Source organism: Pan paniscus, chromosome 4, assembly GCF_029289425.2.
Source record: "Pan paniscus chromosome 4, NHGRI_mPanPan1-v2.0_pri, whole genome shotgun sequence".
NCBI lineage: Eukaryota > Metazoa > Chordata > Mammalia > Primates > Hominidae > Pan > Pan paniscus.
Window position 1 is genome coordinate 166375859 of NC_073253.2, and position 24647 is coordinate 166400505.

The window sequence follows — 24647 nt, forward strand, 5'->3', positions numbered from 1 at the left end:
CTTAGCCTGTTCTGTGAAACCTTTCCCCCTGCCCTCCTGCCAAAGGAAAGTTAGTCTCTTTTTCTGTTCACATAACATCTTGACATACCTCTCTGATGGCATTTGTCACATTGTATGGAATTATTTATTTACAGATCTATTTCCCCCAACGGACTGAACTCCCTCAGGGCAGAGATTTTGTTTTATTCATTTGTTTATACTAACACCTCACACATAGTAGCTGTTAAATAAATGCTGTCATATTGAGTTGAATCTTTATGCAACTATTGTTATCTCTCTAAGGTAAGTTACATTGATATCATGAAAGAGGGTACAGAATTTGGTATTGAGTAAATTACCAGATATGCTTCAGCCTTCTAGACAGTGGTTTTGTCATTCAGATATATAAATTATAAGCAAAGTCATATGGACTTCTAAGGCTACACAGAAGAGAATATGCATATGGAAATGCTCCACATACATGGAACAGATCAAGGCAGATCAAGAAGAGGGAACCTTTACCCTGCGCTGGTCCTGTTTTATGCTCTGCTAGAAGTATTGGTCCTTCTTAACCTCTTAGTACACATGTGATTACCATAATATATATATGTCAGTCAAGCTTCAAACCAGGAAAAACAAGCATGATAATACTTTTGGAATGGATAACTTATTTTAGAAATTAGACCTTATACAATCTTAGGCAAAGATGGGGAAATAGGGCCAAAGTGGGGAGTTGGAGGTTCAGGGGAAAAAAATCACTGATCAGCCCTCCTGAAATAATGGCATAGACAAGTTAGAATTTGCAGGGAAATCTAGAAACCAGGCACATTTAGGTGCTAGAGTGGAACTATGAAAGGATTAGGGGTGAGAAGGTAGCTGGTGTTATGGTATAGAAGTCAGTAGAAGGCTGTTGCCTCTGCATAGCTATTGCTTCTGTAAGTGTGCTACCACATGTTAGGTGGTGGGCTTGGAGATATTGGTCAGCAGGGCTGGTAGTTCTAGACACAAACAGGACAAGGAAGAACAAGGACAAAGTGAAACCGAGCAGCATTTCTACCTGTTACTCTTACCACCTCTAACCACAGCAACCTTTAGAAAGTCATGGCAGCTACTCCACTCCCAGCATCCAAATCTCACACAAATGTCTCTTTTGGCCAATTCTAGCCCACAACCATAAAGGGAAGTGGATTCTAAGAAACTTAATTCTTGTTAGCTAAGTTGACACAGTGTAAGCCACTATATTATACTTCTAAATTTTGTAAATTGAATTTAGTTTCAATTTTAGAAGCAATACTCATTTGACCAGGAAAAAGCAGAGGTAAGAAACATATATTACTTTATATTTTTTAAAACATTATCAAGTATTGCCTAGTAACATACTTACTAGCACACATTTCAGAAACAGAAATTATTGATTGTAAATGCTAACTACTACAGAAGATTTTAGGGTGATCATACAAACATTTCTTTGTCTTCTGATGGTCAATACAGAATTTAAGTACAATTTTTAAAACAATCATCTCTTGAGATCTTCTGAAGAAGGATCTAAGAAGAAAAAGGAAGTAATATTTACTGTACACTGCACCAAGAACTTCTGTGTGTGTTATTTCATTGAATTCATATACCAAACCTGTGAGGCTCCTAAAAATGAAGTAACTCAAGATCAAATTCGTATAAAAGGTTAAAAATTTGCCGAGAATTTAGGGTAATTTACATCTCAGTCAGGTTATCTTTTTCTCTTGACTTAGTTTTATCCTACTTTTTAAAAATTTTTTACTGACAGGATAACACATAGAGTAAAATGAATAGTCTTAAGAGTACAACTTAATGAAATTTTACATATCTATGTATACATCTGTGTAATCACCATGCAGATAAAAATATAGAGCTTTTCCAATATAAGGATATTGATTTTTCCTTGGGCCTTTTGTACTTCCAGGTAAACTGCCATATGTATTTATATTTTTTATTACAATGAATAAAAAAAATTCTTAAAAATATGCTGGGAGGAAGTGAACATTAGCAGTAAAGTAAAAATGTTAAATAGTGTGTCCCATAACTGCTTTGAATGACATCTACTTATGTCACTTTCTGCTTTTATCCTAAAACAGGTAATCAGATCCTGTCCCTTGGGAGCCTCTCAAAAGATCAGATTTATCCAATGAAACTCAAGGGCATCTCCATCTGCTATTCAGCTCTCAAGTCTGCCTTGTGTGGAAATTATGTCAGCTTTGGCGTCTTCAAGTTGTATGGGGACAACCATTTTGACAATGTACTCCAGGCTTTTGTCAAAATGCTGCTGTCAGTGTCCCACAGTGACTTGCTAGTAAGCAATCATGCATCATGGGAGTGTTTGTATGAAATGTGAAGTAACACCACCACAGGCCTGGAAGTGTTATAATGAAGCCCAGGGAGTTAGCCTAGAACATTTTATGTTTTAAGACAGCATACTTGATCTAACTTACAGAATTTGGAAAACTATAGTGGCTTTTTTTTTTTAGCATCTCTGCCTGATTATATAGAAACCAATATGTGCCCAATGTAGTAGCACTAATTACTTGAGTAACATAGCCAAATCATGCTTAGGCTTAGTTCAGGCTTTCCCACCTGCTCCCACTCAAGGTTACAAGTAAAATCTGGAAGGCCTTTGTTAGTCAACCTGTGTAAGAAATGCTTCTTGATCTCCTAGTGGACTAGTGCATCATCTTCCACCTTTATAAACTAATCTTGGAATGGCTGCATCTCAAGCCAAAGAGAGGACTTCCTTGTAGTAGAATGGAATGATCATTGAAGGATATGTCTGTTAGACAGAAATTACAGAGTAGAAACTTGAGTCAAATCAGCCATATGTTAAAATCACCTCATCAAAGAGTTACTTCACTACAGTTAAAGTCCACCAAGACAACTGGTATGGTTCCAAGAATTTTTCTCTAATTTTTTTATTCTAATAGTCAAACAAACCTTCAACTCAGTAATTCTCCAACTTGAAGGTGCATAAGACTCTCTTAACGTGTGTTAAAAATGTACATTTCAGAGCCTACACTAGAGCTTGTCATTTTGTGAGTCTGAAGTGGGGATCAGGAAACTGCGTTTTTAACAAGCACCCCAAGTGATTCCTATTGAGTTGGTCTTAAGATCACTTTAAGAAATGCTCCTCTGGTTTCTCTTTTTTTTTTTTTTTTTTTTTAGAGGCAGGGTCTTGCTGTGTTTCCCAGCCTGTTCTTAGACTCCTGGGCTTAAGCAATTCTCCTGCCTCAGCCTCCCAAGTAGCTGGAATTACCAGCATGAACCTCCATGCCCAGCTTCTCTAATTTATCTTACAAGTGTGTTTCTTTGATACTGGTTTGGATTGCATTTGAGATTTTTCAGGTATCTTTCTCATGCACTTATCTTTTGCCTGTAGTGTATGGTAAATATTAAGCCCTTTACCAAATTATTATTTAGTTAGATGGATTAGCATTATATTAATACAACAGACTATGGTGCCAAATCCCATTATAACAGCAAATGTCTTTGTGTTTAAAAAACCAACAAAAAAAAGGTTTCCTAGCGACTGTTAAGCACTGTTCAGTGTTACAGTATTCCAATCCAGAAAAATAATTCACACAGTCTTCTAAATATCGTACTGCAGGGATTTTACTTTTAAGTGCTAACCATATAAGGTAACGAGATCAAGAGATTCCTATCAGAACCCCTTTAAATGCTGGATTGGGACTCATTATGTCATTTGCTCTATATATTTATTGACCTTGTGTTTAAATAAGTTTACAATTTCCAGTATTATAAATGACAATTTTCACTGGACTGTAACATGTATTTTTCTTCTCTGTGGCTTGACATTTAGTATATCTCTGTGTTGTAGCAATACCGGAAACTGAGCCAGTCTTATTATCCACTCCTGGAATGTCTCACTCAGGACCATATGAGCTTCATCATCAACTTAGAGCCTCCTGTACTCATGTATGTTCTCACATCTATCTCAGAGGGACTCACTACTCTTGGTAAGGATCATAGAGGACATTGTTTCCATAGGAAAAACTTGATTATGGGCTTTTAATGTATGTGATTATTGAGACTATCATCCTACAAAGGGGGAAAAGATATTGGGAACCCAAACTGAAAGATTATAATTATTACTTGCAAGTGGGAAAAATGTATTTCTTCATATTTTGATACATAGTCAGTTATGTTTTAATCAGCTTTACTGAGGTATAATTTACATACAATAAAATTCAGTGACTTTAAGTGGATAGTTCAGTGAGTCCTTGTACAAATGTGTACATGTACACAAACATAACCACCGCGACCAATATGTAGCACATTTTTATCACCACAAAAAGCTCCTTTTTTTCCTCCTTCTAATCAATCCCTTCCCCCTACCTCTCACCCCAGGAAACTAATGCTTTCCTCACAATAGTTTTCTTTTCCAGAATTACATTCAAGTGGAATTGTATAATATGAAGTTATTTGCGTCTGGCTTCTTTCATTTAGCATAGTGACTTTGAGATTCATTCATGTTATTTTGAAAATCAATTAGTTTATTCCTTTCTATTGCTGAGTATTATTCCATTGTATGTATTATTAGTTTGTTTATTCACCAGCTGATGGACATTTGGGTTACTTTCATTATTTGACTATTTTGAATACAGCTATTATGAACATTCCTATACAAGTATTTATGTAGGTAAATTTTTTTTATTTCTCTTGGGTACATACCTAGAAGTGGGATTTCTAGGTTATATGCTAAGTGTATTTTTAACATTATAAGAAACTAACAAACTGTTTCCCAGAGTGACAGTGACAGCATTTTGCTGTCACCAACAGTATATGAGGATTCCAGTTGCTCTGTATACTCACTAACATTATTAACATCTTTTTCATCTTAGCCATGATAGTGGGTGTGAAGTAGAATCTTCAAGTTGACTAATCTTTTCTTCTGTGATACCTAATATTCTATTAATACTGTATTTGGGGCTGGGCGCGGTGGCTCAGCCTGTAATCCCAGCACTTTGGGAGGCTGAGGTGGGTGGATCACCTGAGATCAGGAGTTCAAGACCAGCCTGGCCAACATGGTGAAGCCCCATCTCTATTAAAAATACAAAAAAAATTAGCCAGGCATGATGGTGGGTGCATATAATCCCAACTACTCAGGAGGCTGAGGCAGGAGAATCACATGCACCCAGATGCAACCAGGAGGCAGAGGTTGCAGTGAGCCGAGACTGCAACATTGCACTCAGCCTGGGCAACAAGAATGAAATTCTGTCTCAAAAAAAATATTAAAAGATTTTAGCTGGGCACGGTGGCTCATGCCTGTAATTCTAGCATTTGGGGAGGCCAAGGCAGGTGGATCACCTGAGGTCAGGAGTTCAAGTTTAGGTTGGCCAACATGGTGAAACCCTGTCTCTACTGAAAATACAAAAAATTAGCCAGGTGTGGTGGTGTGCGCCTGTAGTCCCAGCTACTCGGGAGGCCAAGGCAGGAGAATCACTGAGGATGCAATAAGCCAAGATCGCACCACTGCACTCCAGCCTGGGCAACGAATGAAACTCCATCTCAAAAAAAAAAAAAAGGAACTGTATTTGTTTTCATTTTAGACATTATATTTTTATTCTCTAGAATTATTTTTTATTTATTTATTTATTTTTAGACAGAGTCTGACTCTGTTGCCCAGGCTGGAGTGCAGTGATGCAATCTCATCTTACTGCAACCTCCACCTCCCAGGTTCAAGCAATTATTGTGCCTCAGCCTCCCGAGTAGCTGAGATTACAGGCTTGCGCCATCATACCCAGCTAATTTTTATATTTTTAGTAGAGATAGGGTTTTGCCATGTTGGCCAGGCTGGTCTTGAACTCATGACCTCAAGCGATACACCCACCTCGGCCTCCCAAATCACTGGGATTACAGGCATGAACCCCCATGCCTGGACTTCAATATTTTAATATTGAATTTTTAAATATTTTCCATTTTCCCCTCATCAGGTTTATGTTTTTTTAACATTGATCATATGTATAAGATTTATAATAGGCCAGGCGTGGTGGCTCACGCCTGTAATCCCAGCACTTTGGGAGGCCAAGCTGGGCGGATCACGAGGTCAGGAGATTGAGACCATCCTGGCTAACACAGTGAAACCCCGTCTGTACTAAAAATACAAAAACAAAATTAGCCGGGCTTGGTAGCGGGCACCTGTAGTCCCAGCTACCCAGGAGGCTGAAGCAGGAGAATGGCGTGCACCTGGGAGGCGGAGCTTGCAGTGAGTCAAGATCATGCCACTGCACTCCAGCCTGGGCAACAGAGCGAGACTCTGTCTCCAAAAAAAAAAGATTTTTAATAGCTGTTTTAAGGTCCTTGTCTACTGATGTGATTTCTGGATCTGTTCCTATGGATTTTTCTCCTTATGGGTCATGTTTTTTTCATTCTTAATATAACTTGGTATTTTTGAATGTGTGCCAGACATCATGAATTTTACATATTGAATTTTATTTCTGTGCTAGATTTTGGTTTTTATTTTTTGGAGACAGAGCTTCGCTCTTGTTGCCCAGGCTGGAGTGCAACAGCACAATCTCAGCCCACTGCAACCTCTGTCTCCTGGGTTCAAGTGTTTCTCCTGCCTCAGCCTCCCGAGTAGCTGGGATTACAGGCATGCACCACCACACCCAGCTAATTTTGTTTTTTTAGTAGAGACGGGGTTTCTCCATGTTGGTCAGGCTAGTCTCGAACTCCCGACCTTGGATGATCCTCTTGCCTCAGCCTCCCAAAGTGCTGGGATTATAGGCATGAGCCACTGCACCCAGCCAATTTTGATTTTTTTTATGTGGATTTTATTCTATCCTGCAGTTGAATAACTTTTGGATCAGTTTGACTCATTTGAGATTGGATGGCAACTCTTATTTTGGAGTAACTGGGCCCCACCACTAAAGTGTTAACCTTATGACATTCCAGTGCTCCGTGTGTTATGAAGTTCCTCCACAAATGACTTCCAGCTTGTAATCTTCAGGAATTATTTGGCCTATTGCTTTTCAGTGGTTCTTTACCCAGCCTTGGGAGTTTCTTCTCATACTTTTTTTTTTTTTTTTGAGATGGAGTCTCGCTCCATCGCCCAGGCTGGAGTGCAGTGGCATGATCTCGGCTCACTGCAACCTCCGCCTCCTGGGTTCAAACAATTCTTCTACCTCAGCCTCCCAAGTACCTGGGATTACAGGCATGTGCCACCACGCCCAGCTAATTTTTTTGTATTTTTAGTAGAGACAGGGTTTCACCTTGTTGGTCAGGCTGGTCTCAAACTCCTGACCTCAAGTGATCCACCCACCTCAGCCTCCGAAAGTGCTGGGATTACAGGTGTGAGCCATCGCGCCCGGCCTTTTCTCATACTTTTATAAGTCACTGTTCAGACAAACACTGGAGAGGACTCCCTTGGAGAGCTGTAGAACTCTCTTATGTAGGTCCCACACTCTGGTACTCTGTACTACAAGTTTTAGCTGCTTTAGCCTTCCCAGATTTCAACCTTTTATTCTCCAACTCAGTGAGCCTGTTTGGCTTTGTTTGGGTTTTCCCTTTACTAGCCTGCAATCTGGAAACTGCTCTGGGCAGTAAACTTGAGCAATTGTTTTCCTCCTCTCTGGTTTAATGATCCTGTACTGCTTGTTGTACAATAATTGAAAACCATTGTTTCGTATAATTTGTCCTGTTTTCTAGTTGTTTGGCAGGAGGGCAAATTCTCATAGCAGTTAATTCTTCATGGAATAAGAAGAAATTCTGTCTTCTATTATTACAGTTTGGCTGGACATTCTTTTATCTTACATCATAGTAATACTTGAAGATTTTGAATTAGTTTCAGTTAGCTATGTTATTTTCAACATGTGATCTTGTTAAGACTTAGAATCTGCATTTTAACAGACTTTCAAGGGCATCTTGACAAAGTGGCATTACGAAGGGAATACTGAACTTGGATTTAAGTCCCAGCACTACCACTTACTACTTGTGTGACCATGGGCACATGCGGTGTGCCTGCTGCTGTCATAGGTGTTTCATGTGGATACTTGACTCTCTTCATTCTCAGAACCATTTGTATACCAAAAGCTGGTTAGGTACTCTAAGAGCACTCTTTATTCTTATATTCTACTTGGTTGTAAGCTTCTGAAGGGCAGGAACAGTGTCTTACTCACTATTTCCAGCTCCTAGCATTATAGTAAGTGTTCAATAAATATTTACTGAATGCATTAATTAGATAATATTATTTTCATTATACAGATGAGGTAAGCTGTGGCTCAGAGAGGTGAAACAATTTGCCTAAGATCATAAAACTAATAAGTGAATGCCCTAGGAATCATTCAAACTCTAAAACCCCTTCTTCCTCACCACAGTACCCTGCTAGATCTACCTGATAAAGGTCACAGCTTTGACAGCTAGAGGCCTGGTAGAGATGATTTTCTTTGTACATATTGGTGGTTTATCTTCAGCCTCTTGTATTGTTGCAAATTCACATTGTAACCACTGGATAACTCTGGCAGGTGAATTTGGGCCCTGTGTCATCAAGAAAGGGGACTATTTAGAATGTTGAAAGTAACTACTTGAATTTTTCCTTTCCCAACAATGATATATTTTAAAAAGAGGAATTTATTGGTATTGTTTGGACTACAGGCAGGTTTAATTTCTATTGTTGCCTTGATGGAAAAAATAAGGGGGTACAGAAAAGTTGAATCAGTGATAGAGTGATGACTTGCCGAATATTCCAAAAATGATACAAAAAATTTTAGTTAATTTCATTCATTAGCATTTTTAATTTCATGCTATCTTTTTAATCATCCATCCATTCTCTGCCCACCCCAACCCGCAACTCTTATGCACAGACACCAAGCACAGTGTCTTCAAAAAGCTGCTCTTACTAATGGCTCTGAACTCCTTCATTCAGTAATTATCAGTTGTGCATATACTATGTACCAAGTACCTTTCTAAAGCTTGGCAGTACTGAAGGGAACAAGACAGATAAGATTCCTGCTCACATGAAAGCTTGCATTCTAGTCGGAAGAGATAAGCAATAATTGAACAAACAAATACACATGCCAAAAAAATCAAGTCATTATATGCGCTAAACAAAGAATTAAAATGGGGTGGTGGAAAAAGAATAAGTCAAGATGGCTGACTGAAGACATCAGACATCTGCCCTCTCCCAAAAGAAGAACCAAAATTATGAATAGATAATCTTATACCTCGAATAGAACATCTAGAAGAGAAGACTAGAGTCCTATAAAGAACTCACAGGAAGGCTGGGCGCGTTCGCTCACGCCTGTAATCTCAGCACTTTGGGAGGCAGAGGCGGGCAGATCACGAGGTCAGGAGATTGAGACCATCCTGGCTAACACGGTGAAACCTCGTCTCTACTAAAAATACAAAAAAATTAGCCGGGCGTGGTGGCGGGCGCCTGTAGTCCCAGCTACTCGAGAGGCTGAGGCAGGAGAATGGCGTGAACCCGGGAGGCGGAGCTTGCAGTGAGCCGAGATCATGCCACTGCACTCCAGCCTGGGCAACAGAGCGAGACTCCATCTCAAAAAAAAAAAAGAACTCACAGGAAACATTTAAGGCACAGAAAGAGAAGGAAGCAAGCAGCCAGCTCGGCCAAGATTGGCCAGAAAGCCCAGAGGGGCTCAGTATTGCAGAGAAAAGGGTAAATGAGAGAACTTAGGCAGTCCATGTGCCTGCCACAGACTACTGCAATCTAAACCACATGAAAGCTTTTCTACCCTTACGAACTCTTACCATTAGCATGAGCAGTGATTTGAAGACCCTGTAAAGGCATTGCACCAGCCAGGGAACTGGTGCTGGGTCACTCACCCTTCCAGACCTGAAAAGTTGCAGCAGGGTACCATTTGAAGAGTGCAGCCATCACAGGACTGCATCTGCCCCTGGAAACCACAGCCCTTGTATCTCCACATCCTGAGAATTCCTGCTGACATTCCCCAGTGTCCACCCAGAGAGCTGCACTCACCCAGCCTGCACCACTCAAGACCCAAAGGGTCATCCTACCACTGCTACTTCCATCACCCATGCCACGTGGGCCATCCAAGGACCCTAGAATCTGCTTGCCCACCCAGCCCACCGCTGCTACTACCAGCATATGTGCAAGCCACCTGGAGGCCCAAGAATCAGCTTGCCCGTAACTGCCAACACAAGTGCCAGCCTATACCACCCTGGGGCACAAAGACAGGCACGTTCATCCCACCATTGCCACCACTGGGCCTGAAGACTGAGACCTGCCTGGTTTCCCAGCTCCCAGCACAAATTTGCCACAGCTTCCACTAATAACTGCACCCTAACCCTCCAAGAAAGTTACAGAAAGCACTAATGCTACTTACAACCAAAGAAATAATACTACACTACTATACTACTGCATACATCCACAATCAAAGCCAAAGTGCCCTACCCAACCAATACCACAGATATTTCTTCAGGAAAAATGCCTCCCCTATGAAAGTAAATTCAAAAACAAGAAAAAGTGACTGTTAAACTGGATGTACAGATATCAACATAAGGCCACAGGAAACATGAAAACAAGAAAATATGACACCTCCCAAGGAACACAGTAATTCTCCAGCAATAGATCTTACTCAAAAAGAAATTTTCAAAATCCCAGATAAAGAATTCAAAATACTGATTTTAAAGCAGCTCAGTGTGTTATAAGAGAAATCTGAAAAACAATACAAATACAATTCAGGATATGAATGGGAACATTACCAAAGAGATTTAAAAAAATAAATAAATAGAAATTCTGGAACTGAAGAATTCATTGAGGGAAATACAAAATACATTTGAAAGCTTCAATAGTTGGCTAGATCAGGCAGAAGAAAGAATCTCAGAACTTGAAGACAGGACTCTTTCAAATAATCCAGTCAGACAAAAAAAAATTTGAAAGAAAAAGAATGAACCAAGCCTTCATGACATATGAAACAACGTAAAGTGATTGAATATTCAAACTGCCAGCATCCATGAGAACAGAGACAAAGGATTAGAAAGCCCATTTACAGAAATAATAGATGAAAATTTCCCATTTATTACAAGAAATGTAGACATTCACATACAGGAAACTCAGTGATCCCTAGGAAGATACAATGCAGAAGGGTCTTTTCCATGGTACCTTATAGTCAGAATATCTATAGTAAAACTTAAAGAGCAAATCCTTAAAACTGCAAAAGAAAAGCATCTAGTTACCTATAAAAGGAACCCCATCAGGCTAACAGTGGATTTCTCAGCAGAAGCTTTACAGGCCAGAAGACAATGGAATGATATATTCAAAGTACAGAAAGAAAAACTGGCCAAGAATACCACATCCAGTAAAATTAACCTTTGTAAATGAAGGAGATATAAAGTCTTTCCAAGAGAAGCAAATGCTAAGGGAATTTGTTTGTTACCACTAGACTGCAGCCACAAGAAATGCTCAAGGGAGTCCTAAACCTGAAAACAAAGGATGCCATTTACCATCATGAAAACACACAAGAGTTTAAAATTCACTAGTAAAGCAATCACACAAAGAGAAGAAAGGACTAAAATGGTACCACAACAGAAATTCACCAAACCACAATTAGTAAGAGAAAAAGACGGGAAAAAAGAATATGTAAAACAACCAGAAAACAATTAACAATATGACAGGAACAAACCTTCACATATCAATAATAGCCTTGAACATAAATGGATTTAAATTATCCAGTTAAAAAGATATAGAATGGCTGAACTGATTTAAAAAGAAAATTTGATCCAACTATATACTGCTTACAAGAAACTCACCTTGGCAGTAAACACATATAGAGTGAAAGTAAAGAGAAGGAAAAAGATAATCCACACAAACAAAAAACAAAAGCGAACAGGAATAGCTACCCTTGTATCAGATAAAACAGACTTTATATCAAGAAAAGGGGAAAAAAGACAAAGAAGGTCATTATATAACGATAAAGGGATCAATCCAGCAAGAGACTATAGCAGTTCTAAATATGTATGTACCCAACACTGGAACACCTGGATTCCTAAAATGACTAAATTTGAAGAGACACACTACAATATAATAATAGTGGAGGACTTCAACATCCCACTGTCAGCATTAAACAGATCATCTAGACAGGAAGTCAACAAAGACACTTTGCATTTAAACTGGACTTTAGACCACATGGAATTAACAGAGCTACAGAATCTACTCAACTACAGAATATACATTCTTTTCATCGGAACATGGAACATTCTCTAGGATAGACCATACGTTAAGCCACAAAACAGGTCTCAACAAAAATTTTTTTTAGAGACAGGGTCTCACTCTGTCACCCAGGCTGGAGCACAGTGGCGTGGTCATGGCTCAGTGCAGCCTTGTGTTCCCAAGCTCAAGCAATTCTCCTGCCTTAGCCTCCCAAGTAGCTGGGACTACAGGCATGTGCCACCATGCCCAGCTTTTTTTTTTTAGAGACAGGTTTTTGCTATGTTGTCCAGGCTGGTCTCAAACTCCGGGGCTCAAGCAATCTGCTCACCTTGGCCTCCTAAAGTGCTGAAATTACAGGCATGAGCCACCGCACCTGGCCCAACAAATTTTTAAAAATTGAAATCATATCAGGTATCTTCTCAGACCACAATGGAATAAAACCAGAAGTCAATACCAAGAGGAACTTGGAAACTATACAAATAAATGGAAATTAAAGAACATGCTCCCGGATAATCATTGGGTCAATGTAAAATTATAGTGGAAAAAAAAAAAAAAAAAACTTCTTGAAACAAATGAGAATGGAAACACAACATACCAAAACCTGTGGGATATAGCAAAAGCAGTGCTAAGAAGGAAGTTTATAGGCTTGAGCGCCGTTGGCGACGAAGGTAGTGGCGGCCCAGTGGGCTCGGTGTGTGGGTCCGTGGCGGCTCGGGGTCCGCCCGCGGGCTGCGGTGCGAGCAGGTGGCCCGGTTCCCCTCCTCCCGCGCCCGCCTCCGCCGCTGTGATTGGGTGGAAGATGGTGCTGGCCGGATGTAAATCCTAATGACAGTCTCCAAATTCGCTTCCATCTGTACCATGAGTGCCAATGCTTCGGCATTAGAGAAGGAGATTGGTCCAGAACAGTTTCCAGTGAATGAGCACTATTTTGGATTTGTCAGTTTTGGGAATACCTGCTACTGCAATTCAGTTCTTCAAGCACTTTATTTTTGTCGTCCATTTCGGGAAACAGTTCTTGCATAGAAGAGTCAACCTAGGAAAAAGGAGAGCCTTCTTACATGCTTAGCAGATCTCTTCCATAGCATAGCCACTCAGAAGAAAAAGTTGGAGTAATACCTCCCAAGAAGTTCATCACAAGATTACAGAAAGAAGATGAGCTTTTTGACAACTACATGCAACAAGATCCCCCATGAATTCTTAAATTACCTACTAAATACAATTGCTGATATTTTACAAGAAGAGAGAAAGCAAGAAAAACAAAATGGCCGCTTACCTAATGGTAATATTAATAATGAAAATAATAACAGCACCCCAGACCCAATGCGGGTTCATGAGATTTTTCAGGGAACATTAACTAATGAAACCAGATGTCTTACTTGTGAAACTATGAGCAGCAAAGATGAAGATTTTTTAGACCTGTCTGTTGATGTGGAACAAAATACATCAATTACTCACTGCTTGAGGGCTTTCAGCAACACAGAAACTCTATGCAGTGAATACAAGTATTACTGTGAAGAGTGTCGCAGCAAACAGGAAGCACACAAACGGAGGAAAGTTTAAAAACTGCCCATGATTCTAGCTCCACACCTGAAGAGATTTAAATATAAGGATCAACTTCATCGATTTACAAAACTCTCTTACCAGGTAGTTTTTCCTTTAAAACTTAGTCTATTTAACACTTCAGGTGATGCCACCAATCCAGACAGAATGTACAGCCTTGTTGCTGTTGTGGTTCACTGTGGAAGACTTATTTGTAGACTTGCTTCATATGAAAGTGTGGAGGGTGTGTGCAGCCTCATTGTCAGCATTGGTCCCAGTCGAGGCCATTGTATTGTAATAGTTAAGAGTCATGATTTTTGGTTGTTTGATGACGACATTGTAGAAAAAATAGATGCACAAGCTATTGAAGAAGTCTACGGGCTGACATCAGATATCTCAAAGAACTCTGAGTCTGGTTACAACCTTGTCTATCAGTCTCGGGATTGAGGGGGAACCGTGATGAAGAGATACTTTCTGCCGCATTTCTTCTCTGGTTATTTTGGAAAGGATCAAGCACTGATTTTTCAAGAAAAGAGAAAATGCAGGAAGCTCAGGGGGCAGTAGCACACTTTGCACACGATAAAGCAAAGACGATGGATTGACAAGCCCTTCCGATCACAGTAGTTGATTTATTTGCTCAGGTATCATGCTGTCTGTACAGTTCCATTCAACAAGGAGGTGAAATCAGAGATACCAGTTCCTCTTGTAAAACAGCCTTCCAGTATTAACATGCATTTTCTCTTTATTAATTGCACTAATAATGCCATGAATTCCTTGGGGGTGCGGTAGAAAGAATCGGAATCTGTGCTGTACTGATAAGGAGATGATGTTGAACACACTGCATAAATTTGCCTGGTTCAGTATGTATAGAAGCATATTCAGTGGTCTTTTCAAGAGTAAACCAGAAACACTTTTGGGCCCAACACTTGCAGTTGCCTTCCTGATGTAAAAACTAACATGCTAGATAATCCAGTGTCAGGAAGACAAAGATGTTTTGGTTCTCTGAAGAAGCTTATAATAATACATGTAGGGAGCAATTGGTCAAAAGTGGCTTTTTGTTTCCCCAAGGGGAAAGACTGACTTTGTAATCATAATTTTTTCCTTATTTATTTTACTTAAAACTGGTAGAGTCTAAGTATTGTATGAAGTGCCCATGATTCTGTCAGTAAATTTGAGCATATTTTTATTAGTTAATGTCAGTTTAAGTAGTCCTTTTGTTTGTTTCTATTTTTAAGGTGAATTTTAAATTATATCTGAAATCAGTAAGATACCTTGAGAAAAACTGCAATGAGAGGAGGTAAATATCCTTTTTCAGGAGGAACTGATATCTCTGGCCAAATATTTGTCCTTTTATTATGGTTTCTAAATCAGTTATTTTCTTCAGCTTTAATTTCATAAAATTAAAAAACTATAAAAAATATTCCTGGCTAGGCACGGTGGCTCACGCCTATAATCCCAACACTTTAGGAGGCCGAGGCGGGTGGATCACGAGGTCAGGAGATCGAGACCATCCTGGCTAACATGGTGAAACCCAGTCTCTACTAAAAATACAAAAAATTAGCCGGGTGTGGTGGCATGCGCCTGTAGTCCCAGCTACTTGGGAGGCTGAGGCGGGAGAATCACTGGAACCTGGGGGGCGGAGGTTGCAGTGAGACGAGATTATGTCACTGAACTCCAGCCTGGGCAACAGAGCAAGACTCTGTCTCAAAAAAAAAAAAAAAAAAAAATCCTGTAGTTGTTGGAATAATTAAAAATTCTAGTGCAGTGGTGGTATACCAATCTTTAGAATTCTTAAGTATTCTAATGTTCCAAGTTGAGATCATGCTTGGGAAAATCATGTCATAGCATTTATGTTATTTTCAGATGTCATTTTTTTACCCTGGAAAGAAGTAATAATGTTCATCATAACCCTAGCAGCCTGGATAGTGAGCTGAACAAACCCTTTGAAGATTACATTTTAATCAAGTAGACTAGGAATACAAAAAACAAGTCTTTACTCCCCTTCCACCCACCTTTACAAATCTTACTGGAAGGGTGTTCAGAAATTAAAATTTGTGTTTGCTAAGACTTTATTCTGTTGGGGGTTTTAAGAAGTAATATATGTACATAATATATGTAAACCATTGCAGTTTTTTTTGGACACTTTTCCATGCATCAGTAAGTTGTCTGACAGTAGCCGAATGTAACTTGCAGAAAATTATTGAAAGTTATATTCAGGATAATAGCAATCAGGCGTTGGATGTTCTTTATTAAACTCTTTTCAGGCAGTAAATTTTTTTTAAAATCTGTCATTTTCTAAAATTCTTTTGCTAAAACTGTTGACTATGGAAAAACAAACAACAAAAAGGAATGTTTTTAGTCTGCTGCTATTATTAACATTTATTATCTGTATCTTTTGGCTCAGTAAATGACTTCACCTATTTCTTCCATAAGCAGATCTTTAACAGGGTCACTTAGGTAATTGGGCTGCTTAAACAGATGTGCTGGGAGAAAATTATAATATTTAGTATTTGTACTAAATATCAAAAGTATTTTGACAAGTTTCTCTTTAAGATAGTTTCTAAAGCCTTACCCTGGCTAGAGCTGTTTTGTACAAATTATATATAGCCTGCCTGATCTACCAACATGCCACAGAGAATCACAGTCAACAATGTGGGGAAAGTCAGGGCAGTGGAAGTGGATGCACACTTTGTATTTTGAGGGCTTAAATCAAATTGTCTTGAAATTAAAGCTGTATTTCTGCAGCTTTCAGTACAGAGAAAAAGAGGAAAGTGAAGCTGTGTCAGTTTTAACATTAGCTATATCACAACATGTTTAAGAAAGATAGATGAAGTCATTTGCATTAAAGTACAGCATTGAAATACTACATTGTGTTTATTTTTACATTTTTGCATTAAAAAAAAAACATGCAGTAAAAGCCAAGTTAAATTTCATATTAAAGCAAGTTCTAGTATATGTATTGAGTTCCTGGTAGTCACATACCTTGTTCACATCTACACCATACTTCATAGTATGATTTGTAAGGGGAGGCACTGTGGGGTGACAGTTTTACATTTACTTTTTCTTCTTAATGCAGCTGGATCTAAGTAAAATGTTTTGAAGTTTATCAAAAATTCAATATACTTTTAAAACATATAGGGTCAGGGTTGGGGGAGAAAATACAGGTATAGTAAGTAAGAAGTGACCTATGAAGAAAGCGTTGTGAGGTTATATGTTGGTTGACTGTGATTAAAATGTGGGGCTGGTTTAAGTTGTAAATGGTGGCTGATTGCTGTGTAACTATGTACATGATTGTTAGGATGGCTGTCCTATATTTTGTATATTGGAATAAAAATTTCTATAAATTATTGTAACTAAAAGAGTAAATATTCTAAATTAAATCCCACTTCTTAAGTCACATGGCTTCTGTCTTGGAAATTTTACCTTTAAAAGATTATTTAAGACAGGAACCAGGAGGCTTGGGAATAGGGAAAAAAGGAAATGTTGTATTATATGGGTCTTGTGGCCTCTAACCATCGGTATAGGGTTTTTTCTTTCCTTGATGGCAGTAGAAAGACCTCATTTTCATAACATAACTACTCTTGATACTTTCTTTAAAAACACTTTTTATCAAAGATTCTATCATGAGGTATTTGACTGGGAGCTGAGAGGCTAAAGCGCTCATGTCCTGGCTCTTCAGTGAATTTAACTGTGTGACCTTGGGCAAGTCACTTAACCTCTCTGTGCTTCAGTCTCACTGTCTTTTAAAATGGGAGTAATACCTACCTCACAGGGTTGTTGTGGGGATTAATTAGAGATAATGTCCGTAAAGCATTTAAGGTTCTTAAAGAAGGTGCTATATAGATACAAAATAATATCTATTAAAGTTGGTTTATTTGTGGAAAAAAAGAAGGAAGTTTATAGCAATAAATGCTAATATCCAAAAAAGTGGAAAGATTACAAATTAACAATCTGACAGTGCACCTCAGGGAGCTAGAAAAGCAAGGAAAAACCAAACCCAAAATTAGCAGTAGAAAAGAAATAGTAAGGATCAGAGCAGAACTAAATGAAGTAGAGACTAAGAAATAAAAAATACAAAGGATCAACAAAACAAAAAGTTGGTTCTTTTTCAAAAAGGTAAACAAAATAGGTAAACCACTAGCTAGACTAACCAAGAAAAGACCCAAATAAAACCAGAAATGAAAAAGGAGGTGTTACAACTGATCACAGAAATATGAAAGATCATCAGAGACTGTTATGAACAATGATGTGCCCACCAACTAGAAAGCCTAGAAAAAAATGGATAAGTTCCTGGAAACATACAAGGTTCTGAGATTGAACCAGGAAGAAATAGAAGTCCTGAACAGACCAATAACAACTAGTGAGATCAAATCAGTAATTAAAAAAAAAAAAATCCCAGCAAAAAAACTCAAGACCAGATGGATTCAAATCCAGACGTACAAACATACAAAACCAAATATACAAAGAAGAGCTAATACCAGTCCTCCTGAAACTGTTCCAAAAAATTGAGGAGGAGGGAACTCTCCCTAACCCATTCTATGAGGTCACTATCACCCTGGTACCAATATCAGACAAGGACGCAACAAAAAAAGAAAACTACAGGCCATTATGAACATAGGTGCAGAAATCCTTAACAAATGCTAGCAAATCAAATCCAACAGCATATCCAAAAGATAGTACACGATGATCAAGTGGGATTTATCCAGGAATGCAGTGTTAATTCAGTGTACACAAATCATTAAATGTGATACATCACATCAACAAAATTAAGGACAAAAACCCATATCATCATCTGAATAGATGCAGAAAAACCATTTGATAAAATTCAGCATCCTTCCTGACAAAAACCCTCAACAAACTAGGCATAGAAGGAACATACCTCAAAGCAATAAAGGCACGTATGACAAACCCACAGCCAAAATCATACTGAATGGGGAAAAGTTGAAAGCATTCCCTCTAAGAACTAAAACAAGACAAGGATTCCCATTTCCACCACTCTTATTCTACACAGTACGAAAAGTCCTAGCCAGAGCAGTGAGGCAAGAGAAGAAATAAAAGGCATCCAGATCGGAAAAGTGAAAGTCGAATTGTCCTTCTTTGCTGATGATAGATCTTATATCCAGAAAAACCTAAAAATTTCAAAAAACTTAGATTTGATAAATAAATGCACTAAAGTTGCAGGATAGAAAATCATTGTACAAAAATCAATAGTATTTCTATATACCAATAATGATCTATCCGAGAATGAAATCAAGTAGGCAGTGCCATTTATAATAGCTATAAAATACCTAGGAAGCCAGGCACGGTGGCTCACGCCTGTAATCCCAGCATTTTGGGAGGCTGAGGTGGGCGGATCACCTGAGGTCGGGAGTTCAAGACCAGCCTGACCAACATGGAGAAACCCCGTCTCTACTAAAAATACAAAATTAGCCGGAGATGGTGGCACATGCCTGTTAATCCCAGCTACTCAGGAGGCTGAGGCAGGAGAATCGCTTGAACCCAGGAGACAGAGGCTGCAGTGAGCCGAGATCGCTTCATTGCACTCCAGCCTTGGCAACAAGAGCAAAACTCCATCTAAAAAAAAAAAAAATATGTATATACACACACACACACACACACACACACCTAGGAATGCATTTAACCAAGAAGGTGAAAGATCTCTACAAGGAAAACTGCAAAACACTGATGAAAGAAGTTGAAGATGACACAAATAAATGGAAAAACATCCTATGCTCATGGATCGGAAGAATATTGTTAAAATGTCCATATTGCCCAGAGTAATGTATAGATTCAGTGTAATCCCTATCAAAATACCATCCTTCTTCACAGAATTTTTTTTTAAATCCTAAAATTCATGTGGAACCATAAAAGAGCCTGAATAGCCAAAGTAATCTTGACCAACCAGAACTCAGCTGTAGGCATTGCATTACCTGACTTCAAAATATATTACAAGGCTATAGTAACCAAAGCAAAATGATATTGGTATGAAAATAGACACATAAACCAATGGAACAGAATAGAGAGCCCAGAAATAAAGTCACATACTTACAGCCAACCGATCTTCAACAAAGCTGACAAGAATACACAATGGGGAAGGGACAGTCTCTCCAATAAAATGGTGCTGGAAAAATTGGGCAGCCACATGCAGAAGAATGAAACTGGACCCCTATCTCACCATGTATAAAAATCAACTCAAAATGGATTAAAGACTTAAAGCCCAAAACTGTTAAAAAATACTAGAAGAAAACCTAGGGAAAACTCTTCTGAACATTGATCTAGGCAAAAAAATTATGACAAAGACCTCCAAAACACAGCAACAAAAACAAAAATTAGACAAATGGGGCTTAATTAAACTAAAAACTGAATCACAAAAGAAATAACCAACAGAGTAAACAGACAACCTGTTGAATGGGAGAGAATATTTATAAACTATTCATCTAACAGGAGACCAATATCCAGAATATATAAGGAACTCAATTCAATAGGAAAAAACAAATAATTCCCTTTAAAACTGGGCAAATGACATGAATAGACATTTCTCAAAAGAAGATATACAAACAGCCAAGATGTATGTGAAAAAATGTTCAACATCACTAATCATCAGAGAAATGCAAATCAAAACCACAGTGAGATACCATCTTACCCCTGTCAGAATGGCTATTATTAAAAAGGCAAAAAAGAACAGATGTTGTCAAGGATGCAGAGAAAAGGAAACTCGTACACTGTTGGTGGGAATGTAAACTAATACAGCCACTATGGAAAACAGTATGGAGATTTCTCAAAAAACTAAAAATAGAATTACTGTTCAATCCAGCAGTCCTACTACTGGGAGTATATCCAAAAGAAAATAAGACAGTATATCACAGGAATGCCTCACTCAAATGTTTATTACATCAGTATTCACAGTAGCAAAGACATAGAATCAATCTAAGTATCTTATCAACAGATGAATGGATAAAGAAAATGTGGTATACATACACAATGGAATACTGTTCAGCCATAAAAAAAGAATGAAATAATGTCTTCTGTAGTGACATGGATGGAACTGGAGAAGTGAAATAAACCAGGCAAAGAAAGACAGATACCACATGTTCTCATTCATATGTGGGAGCTCAAAAATTTAATCACGTGGAGGTAGAGAATGGAAAGATAGATAACAAGGGTCAGACATGGTGGCTCACGCCCGTAATCCCAGCACTTTGGGAGGCTGAGGTCAGTGGATCACTTGAGGTCAGGAGTTTGAGACCAGCCTGGCCAACATGGTGAAACCCCATCTCTACTAAAAGTACAGAAATTAACTGGGTGTGATGGCAGGTGCCTGTAATCCCAGCTACTCAGGAGGCTGCAGCAGGAGAATGGCTTGAACCTGGGAGGTAGAGGTTGCGACGAACCGAGATTGCGCCACTGCACTGCAGCCTGGGCAACAGAGCGAGACTGTCTCAAAAATCAATAAATAAATATAAAATAAAAATAAAAATTAGGTCGGGCGCAGTGGCTCACACCTGTAATCCCAGCACTTTGGAAGGCCCAAGTGGGCAGATCACTTGAGGTCAGGAGTTTGAGACCAGCCTGGCCAACATACTGAAACCCTGTCTCTACTAAAAATACAAAAATTAGCCGGGCGTGGTGGCAGGCACCTGTAATCCCAGCTACTCGGGGAGGCTGAGGCAGGAGAATCGCTTGAACCCGGGAGGTAGAGGTTGCAGTGAGCCGAGATCACGCCACTGCGCTCCAGCCTGGGTGACAGAGTGAGACTCCATCTCAAAAAAAAAAAAAAAATTATCTGGGCATGGTAGCACACACACCTGTGGTGGCGGCTACTCAGGAGGCTGAAGTAAGAATAGCTTGAACCCAGGAGGCGGAGATTGCAGTGAGCCGAGATCACTGCACCTCACCCTGGGCAACAGAGCAAGACTCCGTCTCAAAAAAAAAAAAAAAAAAAGAGATAGATAACAGAGACGAAAAGGTGAGTGGGGGCAAGGGAGAGGATGAAGAGAAGTAGGTTAAAAGGTACAAACATGGTAAGATGGAAGGAAAAAATTGAATGTTTGATAGCAGAGTAGGGTGACTATAGTTAACAAAAAGGTATTGTAGTCAGGTGACAGAAACCCTAAGTATCATATATTGATCAGAAAGCATTATATACTTATAACAAAACTTCACATGTACACTATAAATTTGTACAAATTTAAAAAACAAAGTGGGGTGTTGGATAGAGAGTGTCTAAATGTAGACTGATGGAGGAAGGCCTCTAAGATTAGTCATAGCAGGGATGGATGCATTTCAAGCAGAAGTGAAGGGTAGCCTAAAAGCCTAAACAAGGAAAGGTAAGAGCAAGCAAAAAGTTGAACCAACTAGGAACTACTAGATCATTTCCCATGAAGTTCATTATTAATAAAACGTATATAAAGAACAAAAGAGGATATGCTGTTATTTTGGACACATTATTGAATTGGATGTCATGTGGTATGAATGTAATATGCGAGTGACACATTTAGGAAATATTTAGAACTTAGAGATTTTACACATTAGCTTCACCCCCCACCCCCCCAAAAAAAAAGACCAAAAGAAAAAAAAAAAAAACCCTAAAGAGAGAAGAGTGCTTTGGTGTTTAATGGATTGAAACAGCCAGGAAAACAAATGGGAAGGGAAAACCTTGTATGTGTTGGGTGCTGTGTTACAGTTTTTGCCCACTTAATCTTAATGCCAAACCTTGCAAAGCAGGTAATATTAATCACATTTTACAGAGGTGCACCTGAACCTCAAGAAGTCAAGCATCTAGGAAATAATAGATTCAAACCTAGACTCACCTATTTCCAAAACCACTGCCCCACCCAAATAGGCCTTTTGTCTCTGGAATTGCCCTTCAGACTATATTTTTCTAAGACCTTCATTCTCCTTTGTGTTGTGGTGACAAGTTTTGAGCTTAAGGCAGATTTCAGTTCAGCCTCATTCTTCCTGATTCTCAGTTAAGTAATTCTTTCCTATACAGTTAACTTTCCAGCACAGCTTTCAATGATGGGTCTTAGTGAGCAGTAGGCTATTAATGATGCATGTGCTTCCTGTGGAGACTGCTTCCAGAAGAGAAGCACTTGATTGTTTTCAATGCCAAACAACAAGTTGCTACAGAGGACAAAATGCCTATTAGGCTTAAAAATTATTTCCAAAATTGCAGATGTAAACCCTTTTAAAATATTTTAAACACCAAGAACTAGGACAAAATATGAAAATTCATGACCTCTGCCTGTGTTTTATGTCTGGAAAGTATCATGATTTGAATCTCACATAGTAGCTTGAGCTGCAAATAAAGAAAACCAATAGTTAACACATAGTCTTCAGCACCATTCATTCTGTTTTTGACCAAATGCCCTGTGATCCTTATGATTCCACACTTTAAAATCTACCTTGAAATAACATTTATCTTTTTCAAAGTCCTCAACCATAAATCAACCATAATGGAAGCTCTTCTTGCTTTTATTGCAAGGATATATGCTCCAATCTTCGTGTCTAAAGTGTTTACCTGGCTTTTTCACAGCTGACTCAGTAGATGGGAACCTTTTAATGCAACCTGCATGGCATGTGGTCACCAAATCTATGTGAAGTCTTTATAATTTTTATATGATTGATAGCATATTGCTTTTCACTGATGAGGGGAACCATATCTGCTTCCTGCTTATCTTTGTAGATGTCGAGTTACATAATGCATTTACTTTCATGACTGGGACTTGAAATGTAGAAATATGAAGGAAAAGAGAAAAGCAGCCAGGCTCAACAAGTCTGTATTTGACTTTTAGGCCTAGACATTTTCCATTTATACTATGCTACATCCCAGAGTTGTAAAACCAAAGCTCCCTTTTCTACGAAGTAACCCAGTTAATACGGAGAGATGAAGAAGAAATTAACTAATTAATCAGTTATTGATTAATCAATCAAATGCCATGTCTTTAGGAGGGAAAACTCTATTTTTGGCTTTTATTATTTTTAATTGACACATGATAATTTTATATATTTTTGGAGTACCATGTGATATTTGATATAGGTATACACTGTGTAATGACCATTTAGGGTATCCATCACTGCAAACATTTATCATTTGTTTGTGTTGGGAACATTCAAAATCTGCTCTTTTAGCTACTCAAAAATATATAACAAATTGCTCATTATAGTCACCTTATTAGTGCTACAGAACACTACAACATATTCCTCTTATCTGGCTATACTTTTGTATCCATTAACCAAGCTTTGGAAAAGCTCCTTTCTTAAAAGCTTTGTAGTTCCACAGTTTTCCAAAACTATGGTCCACGGCTGTCTTCTAGACCTCCATTCAATCCCTCATCCCTCATGATCCTGTATTAGCCACCATTTTCCTCTGTGTTAAATGCATACGACTGTATTTCAAAACTTGCCCCAAAACTTCCCTCTTTCTGTTTTCCATGACATTTCTCTCTCAAATGATAAATGTGAGCTTTTAAACTGTAGTGTTTTATCAATGCTGGGTATTACTACTAAACACAACTTAAGACTTCTAAGAAAACTTCCTGGGGTTAGCTTTAGCTACTCATTCTTTAATTAATTCTGCTGATATTTCACCTGTAATCTATGTCAGGCATACATATGTCTCAGAACCTCAGAGATGAATAAGATGAATGAGAAACTACTCCCTTAGGAAGTTTATAATCTGCTTCCCAACCCTACTCTTTTAGTCTCCTTCTCCTCTTCTGAGTCTACCTGCTCACCATTTTAACTGTTGCTCTTGTTAACTGTTTCTCTTACTAATCATAAACTCCCAGGGATCATGTGCAAATGTTGTTAGCCAAAAAATGTGGGTAGTGTCATGCTGATTCAAAACCATGGACTTCTGATAAGCAACTTAATCTCTAAGCTTCAGTTTTCTCATTTAAAATGCAAATTATACTTACTATACAAAGTAGTTGTTAGAAGTAAATGAGATAAT

General features: G+C 38.6%; 1 protein-coding gene and 1 pseudogene across 5 annotated transcripts in view; both read left to right on the forward strand.

Annotated features, from left to right (window-relative positions):
* Positions 1 to 24647, forward strand: part of RANBP17 (RAN binding protein 17) — a 422731-nt gene that overhangs the window by 358317 nt on the left and 39767 nt on the right. For all 5 annotated transcript variants that reach the window (XM_003810928.4, XM_034960953.3, XM_055112861.2 and 2 more), the window contains 2 exons: positions 2091 to 2305; positions 3842 to 3980. In XM_003810928.4, the coding sequence (XP_003810976.3) occupies positions 2091 to 2305; positions 3842 to 3980 (354 nt within the window). The remainder of the gene's footprint in view (positions 1 to 2090; positions 2306 to 3841; positions 3981 to 24647) is intronic.
* On the forward strand, positions 12968 to 22283 carry LOC100978648 (ubiquitin carboxyl-terminal hydrolase 12-like; annotated as a pseudogene).